The sequence below is a fragment of the Mauremys reevesii genome, linkage group 8 (genome assembly GCF_016161935.1).
Source record: "Mauremys reevesii isolate NIE-2019 linkage group 8, ASM1616193v1, whole genome shotgun sequence".
Lineage (NCBI taxonomy): Eukaryota > Metazoa > Chordata > Testudines > Geoemydidae > Mauremys > Mauremys reevesii.
Window position 1 is genome coordinate 96400751 of NC_052630.1, and position 15466 is coordinate 96416216.

The following is a 15466-nucleotide window of genomic DNA, read 5'->3' on the forward strand; positions in this document are numbered from 1 at the left end:
CATAAAGAGTCAGTGGGAGTGTAGGAGGGAGGAAGGAGCAAAGATAATGGCAGGAGAACAGCTTTTCATAGTCAGAGGGAGCAAAAACAATATTTGAAAAATACCTCAGCAGCGTCCTTCAAAGTTTCTCTCACTGGATGTGGAGGTTCTTCGTGAGCCAGGCCTTCCTTCACACATTAGTAAGTGTTACGGTCTTAGAAGATGGCTTGCAAGGAGTGAAATTACATCAGTTCTGTCTGTGCTGAGCATGGGGAAAGATTTGGCCTTGGATATTGTCCACCATCCCCACATAGCAAGAGATTATTTATTAGAAGCAGAGCTGTTTTAAGGCTGTTGAAGAACTATAGATTCAGAGCAGGTCCTTGAATTGTTCTTCATATCTACTATGGGGTCTGCAGAGTGCTTCACAACATAAACGTCCTCTGACAAGGACACATCTAAGGTTATGGACCTTCTGCCAGAAGAAACTCCACTACAATCCCTCTTTTACAGAGTTTGTTGCTTAGATGCCAAGGATCAAATGACAACAGCCTGTAATTTATCTGGCCTTCACTGCTGGCTTAGATGCACATTTGTTTATTGAAACTGTATAACATATTGAAGTAGCTCTGGGTGTATTGTGCACTAGCTGAAAATCAAACACAAAAACAAACAAAAAAAACCCTACTACATGCTTAAGAGCGAAAGGCAGTAAGTGAAGTAGCACAAGTATTTGAGGTCATTTGTAGGGAGGGGAGAACAAACAGGAAACAGCTGAGATATGAATGAACGTCCTTTATAAGCAATTATTGGTCACAGTTTTGGAAAATTAACTGTAAGCACAGCATATGCTTTATTTTTGCTTTAATCTTTTTGTGGGTGGAAGATTGTCCATTAACTTCAGTTTGCAACAACAAACAACAAAAGAACCAAGCAACAATTCCTTAAAAAACAAAAACAAAAACCCAACCCCTCCCAGCCCAAGAAATAGGAGGAGACAAGCCCACCCATGAAGGAGAAATAAATGTACTAGGAAACAGAGACCCCACAACCCCACCACTCACACAAAAGCAACGACTACAAGCTACTCTTCCTCATCTCCTCATGTCTCTAGAGAGTCTGTATATGCAAACGCACACAGAATCGCAGAGATCCCAAGCAGGATGCCTAAAATTGCACAACAATTTTGAGAGATTTTTATTTTGCAACTACAAATTCTTTTACACAATTCCAATCCGACTGTGAAGCGTTTACTGTAAGCTCTGGGGAGTGCTCACTGCTGTGGACGCAGTAGCAGACTTTCAGCTAAAGAGGCAACACTCCAAAGGCCAGGGGACAGATTCTTAGCTGGTGTAATCAGTGTAGTTCCTCTGTGGCCATGGCACTCTGTGAATTTACACTGTCTGAGGAGCTAGCTTAGTCTCGCTCTAAAAAGGCCATAAATTTTGATTCCCTGAAGTTGCTTGATTGCTTCCCTCCCGTTAATGCTTTGATATGTGTCACCATGGTGATTTTACCGGATTGCTATCTCCCGCTGCCTTGTGTGTGATTTCCCACGACAACGAGAACTCTGCACTTCCTACATTTGTGTCCGTGTGTATGGCGAATGACAGTCATAAAGTATGCTGGCTAGTCATCACTGCCATCCATAACAGTGACAACGCTACCCTTCCCCCACTCTCCTGCAATCACCAGGAGTGTGACCCACAGCTGTTTCTGGAGGGACTGAAACACCAAGACACTTGGGTTTTCCATGAGACAGCCGCAAAGTGACTGATTTAGAGGGCCAGCAGGCTGAATACAAACCACTCAGATTATAAAGCACTGCCCTCGACTCCTTAGCTAATTAGTATCAAGGATTCCCCACAAAACATTATTTGGGAGAGTTTTGTCTTGCGTTGCTCGCAGAACAGGGAAGCTGGTTCTTTTTCCTCCTGGGGAACAATCTATTGAAGTAAGCACATTTCTCTCTCTCTCACACACACACACAAACACTCTCTCTCTCTCCTGGCTGGATTTTCAGAGGTGCTGAGCACTTCAGCGCATGACCAATGGTTGGGTAAGGCTTAAGCCCCGGCGTTCTTATCTACCAGAGCAACCCCGGTCCCTGGTGACTTAGGGAAACGTCAAAAGTACATTCAGCGCCTAGGAACGAAGGCCAAGATTTTCAAAAGAAACTGGTGATTTGGGATGTCTCAAGTTTGTGGTGCTCAACGTGAGGCTCCTTACGAGCCTGTTTTTCAGAGGCGAGGTGCTCAGCGCTGCCTGAAAAATCAAACCCCTTTAAGGTGGCTCATGCTGGGCGCCCAAAAATCACTATGGAGAATCTTAGCTGGTGTCATTGAGCAGCAATGCAGCTTAGCCTCCTTAGTGACCAAATCATTTCTTAAGCTGGCACTTAGGCACCTAAGTCACCTGGCTGTCATGAAAATGTTACGCTAAGATGCTAGGCTTGGCTGGATCGCTCTAGTAAAGATTTCCCTGTGCATTTCAACAGGCATCTCAAAAATATTTTCTCCTCTGTCCTGCTACCTGTCAAATATTTGCAAGCATCAGTGATTGTATTAAAAATATGAAAGCTTTAAAACATACTGATTATCCACACAGCTCAGAAAATGGCAGCATTGAGCTTATCTGGATTTACTGTAATTATTCTGGATTTACTCCTAGAAAAGACAGAACAGCCATTTTGATCTGAATAGCTGATCTATGTTTCTCCTCTCACTTTATGATCATTATTTTAGAGGGGGAAAGGGCCGGCTCCAAAGCAAACAGACTAGGCAGCAATCTACAGAGTCCAACGCATTGTATGTGGTCCGTAGATCATACACCACGTGCACTGATGTCTTCGTAGCTGGGCGGGGGTGTAGCACTGGGCTCGCCCCATGACTCTGTTTCCCTCCTGGATGGCATGGTCCTGAGCAGCACACTGTCTGAGGAGCTGCGTCTGCGGCCACCTGGCCACGTATCATCCTCATCTAAGTCTCCATATAGAGGGGGTGAAGTCTCCTCCTTCCCGCCATAAGGCGGTATATAATCTAGGGTACTTTGAGCAGGCCTGCAGTTCAGGGCTTCTTCATAGGTGGGGACAGCATTGGCATCCCAGGCACTGAAACAAAAAGCAAAGCAAAACTGCATCAAGCTAAACCAAATCAAATGCATCAGATTGTAAAATAGGATTTATAATGAAGTACATGGACTAGGTAAAAGTAGCTATCGCATTAGCTAGCGGTTGCTCCAAAACTCCTGGCTACCCAATAGAGAGGTTTGAATTTGACCAGGTTACTCTTTCTTTAAGGGGGATGGGGGGACCTAACACTACCAATTGCATAAGAATAGTCACAATTCTTAAACCAGAGGTCCTTAGACTGTGGTCCCAAAGTGAGTCTGCAGGGCACTTGGTGGTGGCGTACAGAGCACTTGCTGGACACAAACGTTGCAAAAGTGCTCAGCATCTAACAGCTTCTACTGCCCCCCCTGGTGCTGGCGGCTTCTCCTTCCTTCCAGCTGCTAAGCATTGCGTTACAGGGTGGCTACATATTACTTTCTAATGTAAGCAACTGTTGTCGTCATCACACGGAAGTCAAGGGAGGTGTTTCAAGAGAAATTTTCTGCATGAAAGTGTGGTCCACTTTAATTAAAGTCATTTGAGAAGCCCCATCTTAAGTGACTGAAGGCACGGATGCCCACAGTACTGAAGGCCCGTTGCCACTCTGTGCCATGTGGTGGTGCTTATAACTGTGTGTTGAAAAGTGAGAAACTGTTAATACTTTGCAGCGTCAACAGTCTGTGCGTTCGGGCATCCCAAAGTGCGGGCCTCTCCTGATCTGACCTGATCATGCAGCTGGTTTTCAGGAGACCTGGAGAGATGCTATAGCGTCAAGCTTCCTTCCCACCCTCTCCTTCAAATTGCTCTTTAGCATTTACTTCTGCTGGGATGTCTAGAGGAATTCAGCCAGCCAGTGATGCCTAGATTCTGTTGCAGCTGGGGCTAGCGCACTTTATTTATGTCTTTAAAAAACATCTTCATGTAATTTAGAACCAAAGACCCCAATGACGATCCAAGATCTTATTGTGCTAACATGCCAAGGACAGTACAAACATGCTGCTAGGTTGCATTCCTGCCTGGACAGGTATAATTTGAAACAAGAGGCAAGAAGCAAGTGTGGCAAATGAAAGGAGAAAAAATGGAGGAAAGGGAGGATGAGGGTACCAAAAACAGTTATGGGCAGATCCTGTCCGGGGTCTCTGGATGCTGCTACAAGCCAAATACATATTATATAATTATTATTATTATTATTTATTATTCATTATTAATAGTGTCCACTGTTAATCATTAACTAATCAGCAGCGGGGAGAACCTGGGAAAAACACAACGTTTGTGCCTTTCAACTTTGTTTTGCTGAGTAAACATAGGCTGTGTACAGGTAAAACATTTGCACAACCTTTGATCTTCTCACTTCCCCTTTCCTTGAAGGGGAGATTATTTTTCAAAGGGGGTGGGAAATGTGTGTAAGGCCATGGCCACAAACCTCTCAGTTAAATCTGTAACAGGGCCTGGCTTGAGACTTGATGTTTGTCTTGCAGTGTTAGGACATGGCGACACAAACACACACTCCAGAGAAACCCTGTGGGATCCCTTGAAAGCATCGAGCCATGATGCTTCCTTAGTCTGTAAACTGTTGTACCTAAGGGAGCCAAAAACTGGGGACTGATGCCACAGCCAGGTGGCCATGGGTCACCACAGGAGACTTTCATCATTAGAATGGAACACAATGAATTTTACATGTGAGGTGTTTACCTGAATTATCCACAGACCAGGCAGCGCCCAGACCGCCACTGTGCAAGCTGTCCTACACTGCCCTGCCAACGGGTCTCAGTCCTGCCCTAGTGCGAACACCGTTAGAGTTGCCATCTGTTACAGGAATGCTCTATAAAGGGGAAGGTCTGCATATAGGTAAATAGTTAGTAGATAAGGTGGTAGTAGATGATGCTCAAGAATTCTGTTTGTACAGCCCCAACCGCCAGGCGGTCCTGGTCCATGCCGAGGGCTCCTCGGCGCCATGGTAATATGAATAATAGGAACATCCAGCATTGTTCCTGGGGTTTGTAGGACTAATACATTTCTTCCTGCTGTGCACGGCAAGTGGCTTCTTGTGTGCACCTCTTTACATGGAGCTCTTCGCACCCACACACCAGGGTTCTCAGGCTCTCAGCAGGGCTAATTTAGTTGCAAACCAGAATTTGCCCAATTCGCTTATGGTGAGAAACTGGCCTTTTCAAACAAACAAGTTTGAAAATCAACAAGTTGCCCCAGGCTGGCTGTGGGACGGAAGCCGGGTGGGAAAATTCCAAGAACACATTTGTTCACTGGAGTTTGCTAATTTGTGAAAAACAAAACATTTCACGGAGACATTCACTTCTGATGGAACCCAGGCAGGGGTTTGACTGAAACCTGCCTGGCTCCTGCCTGCTCCTCAGCAGCTCACCTGCCAGACTGCCTCAGAAATGGGGAGCCCAGGGATCCCCAGGTCTATGGCTCCAGGACAGCCTACCTGCCAGTTGGCCTTAGAGCAGGGGACCTGCAGCCAGGACCTGCAGCCAGTGGTGAGCTGGAGCCGGTTCCCACTGGTTCGCGGGAACCGGTTGTTAAATTTAGAAGCCCTTTTCGAACCGGTTGTCCCGTGAGGGACAACCGGTTCGAAAAGGGCTTTTAAATTTAACAAAAGCTCCAGCAGCTCCCTGCCCTTCCCCCAGCCCCAGCTCACCTCACTCCGCCTCTGCCTCCTCCCCTGAACGCTCCCGCGGCTTCTCCTCCCCCTCCCCGGCTTCCTGCGAATCAGCTGTTCACGCGGGAAGCCTGGGAGGGCTGAGAAGGAAGCAGCGGCTTCCCGCAGGTGAGTGGGGCAGGGGGGCGGGGGCGCGAGGAGGGCTCCAGGCGCTGCACGGCTCCAGCCTGGCCCCCGACCCCATCCCCGGGCGGCACGTGTCCAGTCTGGCCCAGCCCCAACCCCGGCCAGCCAGGCGGCACAGCTCCGGCCCGGCCCCTACCTCCGGTAAGGGGGCAGGGAAGGGGGTTGGATAGAGGGCAGGGGAGTTGGGGGGGTGGATTAGTGTCGGGGGGTCAGAGGGCAGGGAACAGGGGGACTGAATGGGGGCAAGGGTCCCGGAGGGGTTCCGGGGGCAGTCAGGGGACAGGGAAAAGGGGTGGTTGGATGGGGCAGGGGTCCCGGGCTGCCATCAGGAATGAGAGGAGGGGTTGGATGGGGTGGCAGGGGGCAGGCAGGGGACAGGGAAGGGGGGTGGATGGGGCAGAGGTCCCGGGGGGGAGAGCTGTTAAGGAACGTGGGGGGTTGGATGGGGCAGGAGTCCTGGGGGGGGCACGACCCCCTTGTGGGTTGAGGAGGAGGGAACCGGTTGTTAATATTTTGGCAGCTCATCACTGCCTGCAGCTCCAGGGTAGGCACCAAGCAGACTGCCCCGGAGTCAGGGATCCATTCCCTTTGTGGAGAATTTGGTGGTTTCATTCCAAATCAGAACTAAACCAAATTTAAAAATATTGCAGCCCTCCATAAAACAGAATGACCTTTCCCTGCCCTGCACTGTTCAAAGGTTTCCAAGTGCAAAAGCCAACACAGCTGCTGTGGTGGAATGAGCTCGTTCACAACAGCAATGCTTTCTTTGCTGAACTGTGTGTTTGTGGTGAACCCAGTACTGGGCTAATCACCTCCAGGTCTTGGGGGCAGTACAAGAGAAAGGCCAAAATGAGTGAGCCAGACCTCAACTGGTGTGCACCAGCATTGTTCCGCTGAAGCCAAAGGAACTACACTGATTGGCACCAGCTGAGGCTCTGGCCCCGGATTTTAACAAGCTTCCCAAAAAGCCTCTGGATGAGCAGGAGCCTGTAATTTGTGTCCCAAGAGAGAATTTTTACAGTAAGTGCTTATGTTCCTTTTAGACTTATTTTTCCCATAGCCTGATTTATAGAAGACATTTCTAAGGGCTTTTTTCCCCCTTGGTTATTTATTTTGTTTTCAAAAACATCCCCCGAAGCCACTCAGAGACAGCATGAGTACAGAAGAAAAAATGGTTTTGATTCAGAGCTGGGAACAAGTCCCAGAGATTCAAACCGGATGAAGTAGCTAAATGTGCATTTTGGGGTGCTGGGGAGTCTGCCCCAAAGCCCATCAAAGTCAGTGGGAATCTTTCCACTGACCTTAATGGACTTTGCATCAGGCCTTTTGTCTAACTGCATTTCTGTTCTACTTAGCAGTTAGTTGTGATGGTTTTCTTCAGTTTTTTTTTTACTCTATGTCCAATACAAATTGCTTCTATTTAAAATGACTGAGATTAGTTGTAAGGACGGTGAAGTCAATGAAAACCACTGCCACATGCTGTGGTGAGATGCCCACTACTATTCCTAAGACAGCGCCTTGAAATAGCCTTCTGCATATGGTGCTGCGAGAATGGTGGCTGAGATCAATGCGCACATGGGCAGAGCCAGCTGGCCTGAAGGACTCTTGGTTTGGTTACGTCATGAGCAAGGCCCAGCAATTCCTATTGTGTTGAAAGGCCACATGCTCCCGGTGGTGGGACGTGCCTGGAAATCAGCATCTACTACAGTTAGTGGTACATTTCCGACCCTGCCCTAAAGTTTAGGAGGGAAGAGTTGAGGTTAGGCAAAAGGAAAAGGCTCACAACTAAGCAACTGGGCAATGGACCAGACTCCCATGGGATTTGGGGGAGGCTCAGTCGGTGATTCGCACCAGCTGAGAGAGCTGGTCCTAAAGCAAAAGCCCCCACTCAATGTAGGATGATCAGGTTGAATGTCACAAATCGTTTTTTCCCAGCCCTAATATTTATGGCATCCCACAGTTTCTCAAACACCACTGTTGAGCCACAGAACACTGCCAAGGAGTTTGCAGAGCTGTACCTGTCACAATAATGACGCGTAGGCAAGTGAAACAAGCAGTTGTGCCCTGCCAGAAGGCTTCAATTGCACAGATTCTTGCAGAAGAATCTATGTACTGTAGTCTTCAGCTTGTTGGGTCATGACACAAAAACTGAAACCTGTCACAGAGACAATCTGTCTGGTGGCTGTTCCTTCGAGGGCAAAAACAATCACAACCACATTTCCTGATGACACCAGCTATGGAGCAGCAGCAAACATGAGCCAAATTGCAAAGCAACCTGAAGGGAACAAAGCAATTGAGACTACAGGGAATTACAGGAGTTTTGATGCTAATGAGCATACAGTCCTACACATCCATGGAGAGGAAATATACTGCAGACCCAAAATGGTCAATGGGAAATATATCTGAGCAGCAGCATCCATCACAACAAAGTGAGCTTATTTCTACCTTGTCTTAATGCAGTCCTAATATTATCTTTTAAAATAACCAAGGACAAGAGTTACCATAGGGAAAATGCGGAATTGGGACAGAGAGCTGTCTTCTTAAGGTAGTAATCTCCTAGTGGCCCACAGTAGGAAAAAGGTATGTACTAAGGTATTGCCAACCCCAAACTTTGTGAGTCGGGCCCCATAAATCATGTGTTTGACTTAAAAACCATGAGTTTTGGATTCTTTTATTTGCTCTCTGGTTTCTGAGCCTTTAGAGTTCACTCAGGTCACATTTTCAAGATTTTCTCTGAAGTCGTGAAAGCTAGAAACTTACTAACAAAGAAAGGCTGAGAGTCTCTTGATTCCAGCAGCTGGGGCTTTCAGAGAAACAGCGAATACTTGTGATTAAAAGTCCTGATAGTTGGCCACACTGGAGTAAGTAGTACTTAACTAACCCTCCCATCTCCTTCGTGAGGGAGGTTAAGGCCTTGGCTACACTTGCTTTTTTTGCAGCGCAGCGCAGGCAGTGAAAACACCCTCTCTCCAGCGCTGCTGCGCTTCGCGGCGCTAGCGCCAGTGTGGTCAAAGCCCCAGCGCTGGGAGCACGGCTCCCAGCGCTGTATGTTATTCCCCACAGGGAGGTGGAGTACGGACAGTGCTGGGAGAGCTCTCTCCCAGTGCTGGCGCTTTGACTACACTTAGCGCTTCAAAGCGCTGCCGCGGCAGCGTTTTGAAATGCAAGTGTAGCCAAAGCCTAAGTTTGATCAGTGCTTTGAACATATCATATCCTATATAAACACTCAGCTTTACTGTACGGTAGTTTAATCATGTAAGTTACTTATTGTCTGGTCCTGAAAAATTTCATTGAAAAATCAATGAAAACTAGAGTTTAAAAGAACTGGTGTTTAAAAAAAAATAGTTTCCCTTTTGAGAGTCATCGGTAGCAGAGATTGCACTAACCTGCACGTCCTTTTATCAAGAGGTTCCATGGTGAAGTAGTGTAGGTCTCTGGAGAAGTGGTACTGATAGTGTCGAGACATCCCCCGAGCATTTGCTTTCACCGACCACAGAAGCCCAAAGAGGAGGAGGATGCCACCGATGCCACAGCAGAAGAAGCTGACAGACCTGAGCAGTGCATTAGAGGAGGAGGAGTTTGGCACCACTTTGGCTTCTCCATGAGGCACAGCCATACCATCATTATTAGACGTGGGTCCCACCTCTCCGTCGCTCCACCAGGCAAAACAAAGCGTTCCTGTCACCAGCAGGATAGCTCCAGTGATGGTCACTCCATAGCGGAAAGAGGCAGCCATTCTACAGCCAGATGCCTAGATATCAAACAGATGAAAAGAAGAAAGTGACAGGGCTTAGGTCACACTGAAATAAAGGAAAGGGACTGAGCTGATAGGGATGCTGTCATGGTTTCCAGAAGGCAGGACCTTCCAGATGGGACAGCTGTCAAACAAGGACCACTCTGTGGCTTAGAGACTTCAGTGTCCTCTTAAATTGCTTACTATGGGCCAAACTCTGCTCTCACATAGGCACTTCCCACCATTTCAGATGGGAGTTGCACATGTGTCTGAGGAGGGAATTCAGCCCCGTGAGCCCAAGAGTAAAGATAGCTACGGCTTTCGGCCTGTGATGCCTTCAGCGACCTTGTAAATATCTTTAGTCTTTAAAAAAAATAAAAAAGTCTAACATTCACATCCAGGCTAGATGAAAATCCAGAATTGGTATCCAAGTCAGCTCCAGAGATTTGCAAATTTTTTGTCCTTAGATTTCACTCCAGACTTCCTACCATCTTGGAAGATTTGCAGATTGTTTTATGGTCAAAGCTCTTTCCAAGATGTTAGGGGAAAGGGCATAAACCTAAGCTAACACCCCTTCCAAATCAGTTACAATTATTACATGTTTTCTCATCTGAGTGGTGACTGTAAAACACTGGCTCAGTGACAGCAGGTATCCTGACCGAAGCACAATGAGGGATAGACCAGGCTGTGTCTGTTTGCCCTCCAAAAGGGCTTATCTTATACCCGGCAGACAGTGACGCCTATTAAAATCCTAGCTCAGGACTCAGTCTTGGCTAGGACCTCTGTGATTGCCAGCTGCTGCAGCCCGAGGGTATATCTGCACTGCAGCCTGGGGAGATGGACTTGTGTTAGCTCAGCTGGAGTTAGTGCGCTAAGAATAGCAGTGTTGACATTGCGGCACCCGTGGTGGCTTGCGCTAGCCATGCAAGCTTGGATCCACCCAACCTCCTGGAAGCGAGCTCAGGAAGCTTATTTCTGGTCTCCACCCAGAGCAATTATTGCTTTGGATGTCTTCCTGGTTTGCCAGCATCTTAGTTTCTTCCACTGGAGCTACCCACAATAATGAAATGAATTGCACTGGGGTAAATGCATGTAGATATACAGAAGTCTTAGTCTTCTAACTTTCAGCTGTAGAACTACAGCACCTGGCAATCACAGAGTTCCTATCAAAGACTGAGTTCTGAACTAGGATTTTAATAGACGTCACTGTCTGCCGGGTATAAAATAAGCCCTTTTGGAGGGCAAACAGATCATTGCTTTTCTCATGCACTCCTCAACAAGTTGGACCCCAATTCTGTAGTAAGGTCCCTGGTTCTAATTCTCTGGCAGTTTCATTTAAATAAGAAAATAGACATTTATTTTGAAATTAAATGTAATTTATTTTCTCTCTCCTGCAGTCTCAGTTTATGATATTGCACATGTATTGATGGTGCATCTCTGCATAGTAAAAGGTGTTGGGGTTGAGGGGAAAAGTTTAGTAACTAGATATGGAGTTCTGGGGGTGGCTGGGATTGAGGGATAAGCAAATTAGACAGATGCGTCTGCTGAAATGCTCAGCAGCATTCAGATTTATGCCATCATTACGGTCCAGAGTCAAAACACATTGACATGAATGAGGAAATTCACATCACACAGAGCTACTGTTTTCTGCAGCTGCATGAAGGTATCAGCTAACCTTGAAAGTGTGATCTGTATAAACTTCAAAACCACAAGGGTCAGAAACAATATTGTTTAGACTGAAAAGCTAGGTTCTGGAGTCCAGTTCTGTGGCATGGTGTGGATTCTGTGGCTACGAAATTGTGGGATACAGGAAGCCCTTGCTACATGGGTTGGAATTTGAATGGCTTTTGGCAACTGGATCAGATTATGTCTATTAGTTAAATATGGGATTTTTCCCTTCTGTAAAACACGACATTATCTGTGTGTGTACACTGCCCATCACCTGAGGCCTCGAACTTGGTTGGGCCTGTACAAGGCATGGTAATACTAAATTAATAATAATAATAATAATAATAACGTATATGCTCATAGTAAAAAGAATGCGGGGCAAAGAATACACATGATATGCTACACAAACTGAATACAGTAGTTCAGCAGCTTTTCCATGAGCAGTGAGGTTGCTCTTTACTGTATTTTTGATGCAGTGATATTCATTTAACCTCATTTTTCATGTTACAAGTTAGCTTTAAGATCATCTTCAAAACTGAGTGGGCAGATGACTCTATACCACATCTGTAACTCACAAAGTGTAGTTACGTCAAAAGCGCCAGTAAATGTCCAAAAGTTCAAGGTCAGTTCAGCATTGTCAAGACTGCAGCTACTTATCAGACGGGCCAACTAAATGGAAACCTGAATTACTTGGTAGTGAAAGAAATGCTATGTGATCTGATCCACATTTAATGAAGAGCGATGTTGAAAAGCAAGATTTATTAAAGTCACCAGAAGCCTGGATGACTCAGAGGACTGATAATGTGATACATCTTTCGGCTTGAGGTCATGGGTTCAGATCCACCCCAGGATAGCACTAAGCCAAAATTACCATCTGCTGACTGGTTAGTGGTCATTGCAAAATGAATTAGTGTTTCATGTGTGTAAGTAGACAGGTCTCCATATTGGAATTAGTACCGTTATTGGCAATCTAAGCAGAGAAAGCAGCGGTTGGATTGACTGGAGAGGGAGATTGAACTTTCCGATGAAGGTGACCCCTCCAGTGCAGCCTGAGGGTACATAAGCAGGGTAGCATGGAGAAGTTTGCCCATGTGCTGTCCTTGAAGTGTGGTGCCTCATCATGCAGACAGAGGACTCTGTTCTCCAGAGTTTGTCAATCCAGTATTTTTTGTGAGCATTAAATTCTACTGAGGTTTTTTTCAAATGAACGAAATAATAATCCACGAAGAAAAATGATTTGTTTATGGAAATATTAGCGATGAGCCTGACACCGAAGTCCTGGATCTAAGTATTCCCAAATTTAGTGAAGTACGGATGCCAATTCAAAATTCAGCCCTTTGATCCTACAGTCAAATCCATCCCACCAATGGAATTTCAGCTGGATGTAGAAGTCCACCTGTACATCTCAGATTGCAGGATCAGGGGGCCTTTGAATGAGAAACCCTTCTCAGGATCTCAATGAACAATTTAACCTAAAAGGCTTCAATACCAGAGTCCCCTTCAAAACACAACTTCCTCTCAAAAGCACTGAAGTGTTTGTTTTCGTTTCCCACTTAGGAGGCTTTTCAATTGACTTTCATAGTCTAAGACCATTTAGAAGATTTGTACATTCAGGGCTTCAATTAACACAGCTATCAAAGTATTTAAAGTTAAAGGCCTTGATCCCGCAATTGCAGCATCGCCAGCTCTCGTGATTTTATCATGAGTCTCGTGATAGTTCATGTTTTTTGTTAAAGCCCCAGCTTCTGGGGTCAAGTGATTGCATGAAAATCTCAGCTTCCATTTAACAAAAAATAAGATTCTAGCCTAAATAGTTGTCGAGAAAAGCTTGAAAACATGAGTTAAGTGCACCCTAAAGACCCAGAAAGCAAAGAAAAACACCTCCATGTTCATTATTTCCCCAATACATGATTTTTTGGGGACCCAGCTCAGGATTCTGGGCTGTTTGGAGTTGGCAATCCTGCAATCAGCTTTGGATGGGTGGATTCCTGCCCCGTGTACTGCCCACATTGCCCTCATGGGTAGGACTGATGATGCAGGGCCCTACAGTATGAAGGTAACTTGAACAGGTGAGGTTTTATCTGAAATCCAGCAGATGCCTGTTCATTATTTTGTATCCAAATAACCCTGAGAATGCTTTTCAGTTCTGCCTTGCAGAATTACTGCGTGGGGGAGGTTAAGAGCTGAAGGGAGTCTCGATGCTTGTGAAGTGTGATAGATTGACAGCTCTAGAGAATAAAGTTCTCTCTTGACATAATAGGCACAGCACAGGCAGTGACAGCACAAGCTTCCCTCACCCACTCACCCACCCACCCAGCGCGCCTCAGCCTGGATCCAAGAGGGTGATTTTTCCAACATGAGGTTCCTGCTCTGACACCCCATCTCCATTCCCACCATCATGCACATTTTTTTACTACACCCACAACAACAAAACGCGCAGGATATGCTTTGAAACCATTTTTAAAAGGCTTCTCAAACATTTAATGTTTATCCCGATGTGCGAGCTGAAGGGGAAAGAGGACAGAGAAGCGGGGGAAAGAGTGAAAGGACTTTATCCCTCTCTGCGGATATGGCTAAAACCATATCTACAAAAGACTGCGGGTCTTCCTTGTGCACATAGTTCCAAAGGCAAAAGACATAACTGCTCTTCAAAATGCACCAAAATGACTCATATCAGGTACTAGCAAACAAATTTCCAAGAGAAGGATGCACTGAGACCACCCCTCCTCCCACCAAGGATGGCTAATTACTAATTTAAAATACTGTCACCCAGCCAATGAGATACTTGAATAGCTTGTTCCCCCATCCACCCACCCACCCCGTTTCCTATATTAATCCATAAAGAGAAAACCCTTTGACCTGATTCTAAACAATCCTTATGCGGAAAAATGTATTTGTATGTTGCATATGCAACCATTATTACTATAGATGTCTCCAATAAGATACTTAAAATTGCATCCCCCATACAGTTATACAGATGATGATTCATAAGATCTACTGTTAGTTAGAAAAACCATCTTATCCAGAGCCACAAGAGACAGAATGAGGCTTGAATTTCCCCCATATCAAGATAAAGTATGGATCCACCTCCATAGCCAGTCTCTCCACTGTGTGCTCTTGATACTTTTAATACTCACAAATACATTACCAGGAATACAATTAAGAAAACAAAGTAGGCTGAGAAGTTGGATTGTTTAAGAAGGTTCCATCTAGCTTAGATTTGAGATATATAGATACATATTTCTGTGCAAAACAAAATCAAAACACAGGTTGAGTTTTAACATAGCATTCAAGTAACTCTGCTAATATATTAACCTCCCACATGTGGGCTAGGGATGAGATCACATGCCCTGATGGCAGATTTACAAGATGGAAGCACTTCTGCAATGGGATATGCAACCACATTTTCAAAAAGTGTTGCTGATTTTGTGTGCTCTGGGGGACTAAAGAAGGATGAGAAGAGTTTGGTGCCCAGTGCACCCAAAAATTAAGACATACCTGAACTTGTGGGCCACAATCTTTTGGAAACTGGTAACACATAAATGACTGGTGATAGAATTATGCAACATGTCAGGTTCTGATTAGCAGAGCAAGGCACAGTGCCTAGCTTACTCAGCCCATAGGGATCACAGCCCTTTAAAAAAAGGGGGGGGCACTTTATATTGACTACTATCAGCCAGATCTGGATTTTAAGCAACCCCACTAACAAGAGAATACATCCCATTCCCCCCCGGGTTTCTAACATCTTCATGGTGCAAAGTCACTAACAAGCATGCCTAGGGCTGGGAGGCAAAGTAGGGGGGTACTCACCCACCTCACAGCCTCAGATCTCCCCCCATCCGCTCAGCTGACATGGAGAGCAGCAATGAAACTCTTCTAGCGGCAGGGGCCAGAGCACTAGACGGCTCCGCTCCGGGGAACGCTAGCCTTGCATACACCGGTCCCAGCCAGACCGTCCAAGCTCCCCAGTGCCTGCAAAGAAAACTTTGGCAACAGCAGCGCCCCCCAGGGGAGAGGCTCCCACTGAGCTAGTGCAAAAACAACCCCCCCCCCCCCGCAATCACAAAACAGCAAGAGCAGCTGCTGTGATCTCAGAGTCAGAAGTGATGCTGCTGCACAAGATCCTCCATGCAAACTAGCAAACCCCACCCTCTGTTATGCCACTGACACG

At 46.1% G+C, this 15466-nt stretch overlaps 1 protein-coding gene across 3 annotated transcripts; it reads right to left on the reverse strand.

The window, feature by feature from the left end:
* Positions 1–761: 761 nt before the first annotated feature.
* TMEM61 (transmembrane protein 61) lies at positions 762–15425 on the reverse strand. 3 transcript variants are annotated; one of them, XM_039486424.1, is made up of 3 exons: positions 15110–15425; positions 9281–9645; positions 762–3088 (listed from the first exon to the last, which is right to left on the reverse strand). In XM_039486424.1, exons 2-3 carry the CDS (start codon positions 9628–9630, stop codon positions 2803–2805), a joined length of 636 nt encoding a protein of 211 aa, XP_039342358.1. In that variant the 5' UTR covers positions 9631–9645; positions 15110–15425; the 3' UTR covers positions 762–2802. The 3 variants fall into 3 exon arrangements, with proteins under 3 accessions (XP_039342358.1, XP_039342356.1, XP_039342355.1); XM_039486422.1 differs by having other exon boundaries at positions 15106–15425; XM_039486421.1 differs by lacking the exon at positions 15110–15425 and adding an exon at positions 14794–14867.
* Positions 15426–15466: the final 41 nt, after the last annotated feature.

Coding starts and splice junctions, on each gene's coding strand:
- TMEM61 (XM_039486421.1), bottom strand. CDS start 14,835: ATGTGTTACCAGTTTCCAAAAGATTGTGGCCCACAAGTTCAG. Junction 9,646..14,793: donor ATTGTGGCCCACAAGTTCAG/GTATGTCTTAAT, acceptor TTTGATATCTAG/GCATCTGGCTGTAGAATGGC. Junction 3,089..9,280: donor CTTGATAAAAGGACGTGCAG/GTTAGTGCAATC, acceptor TTTTTGTTTCAG/TGCCTGGGATGCCAATGCTG.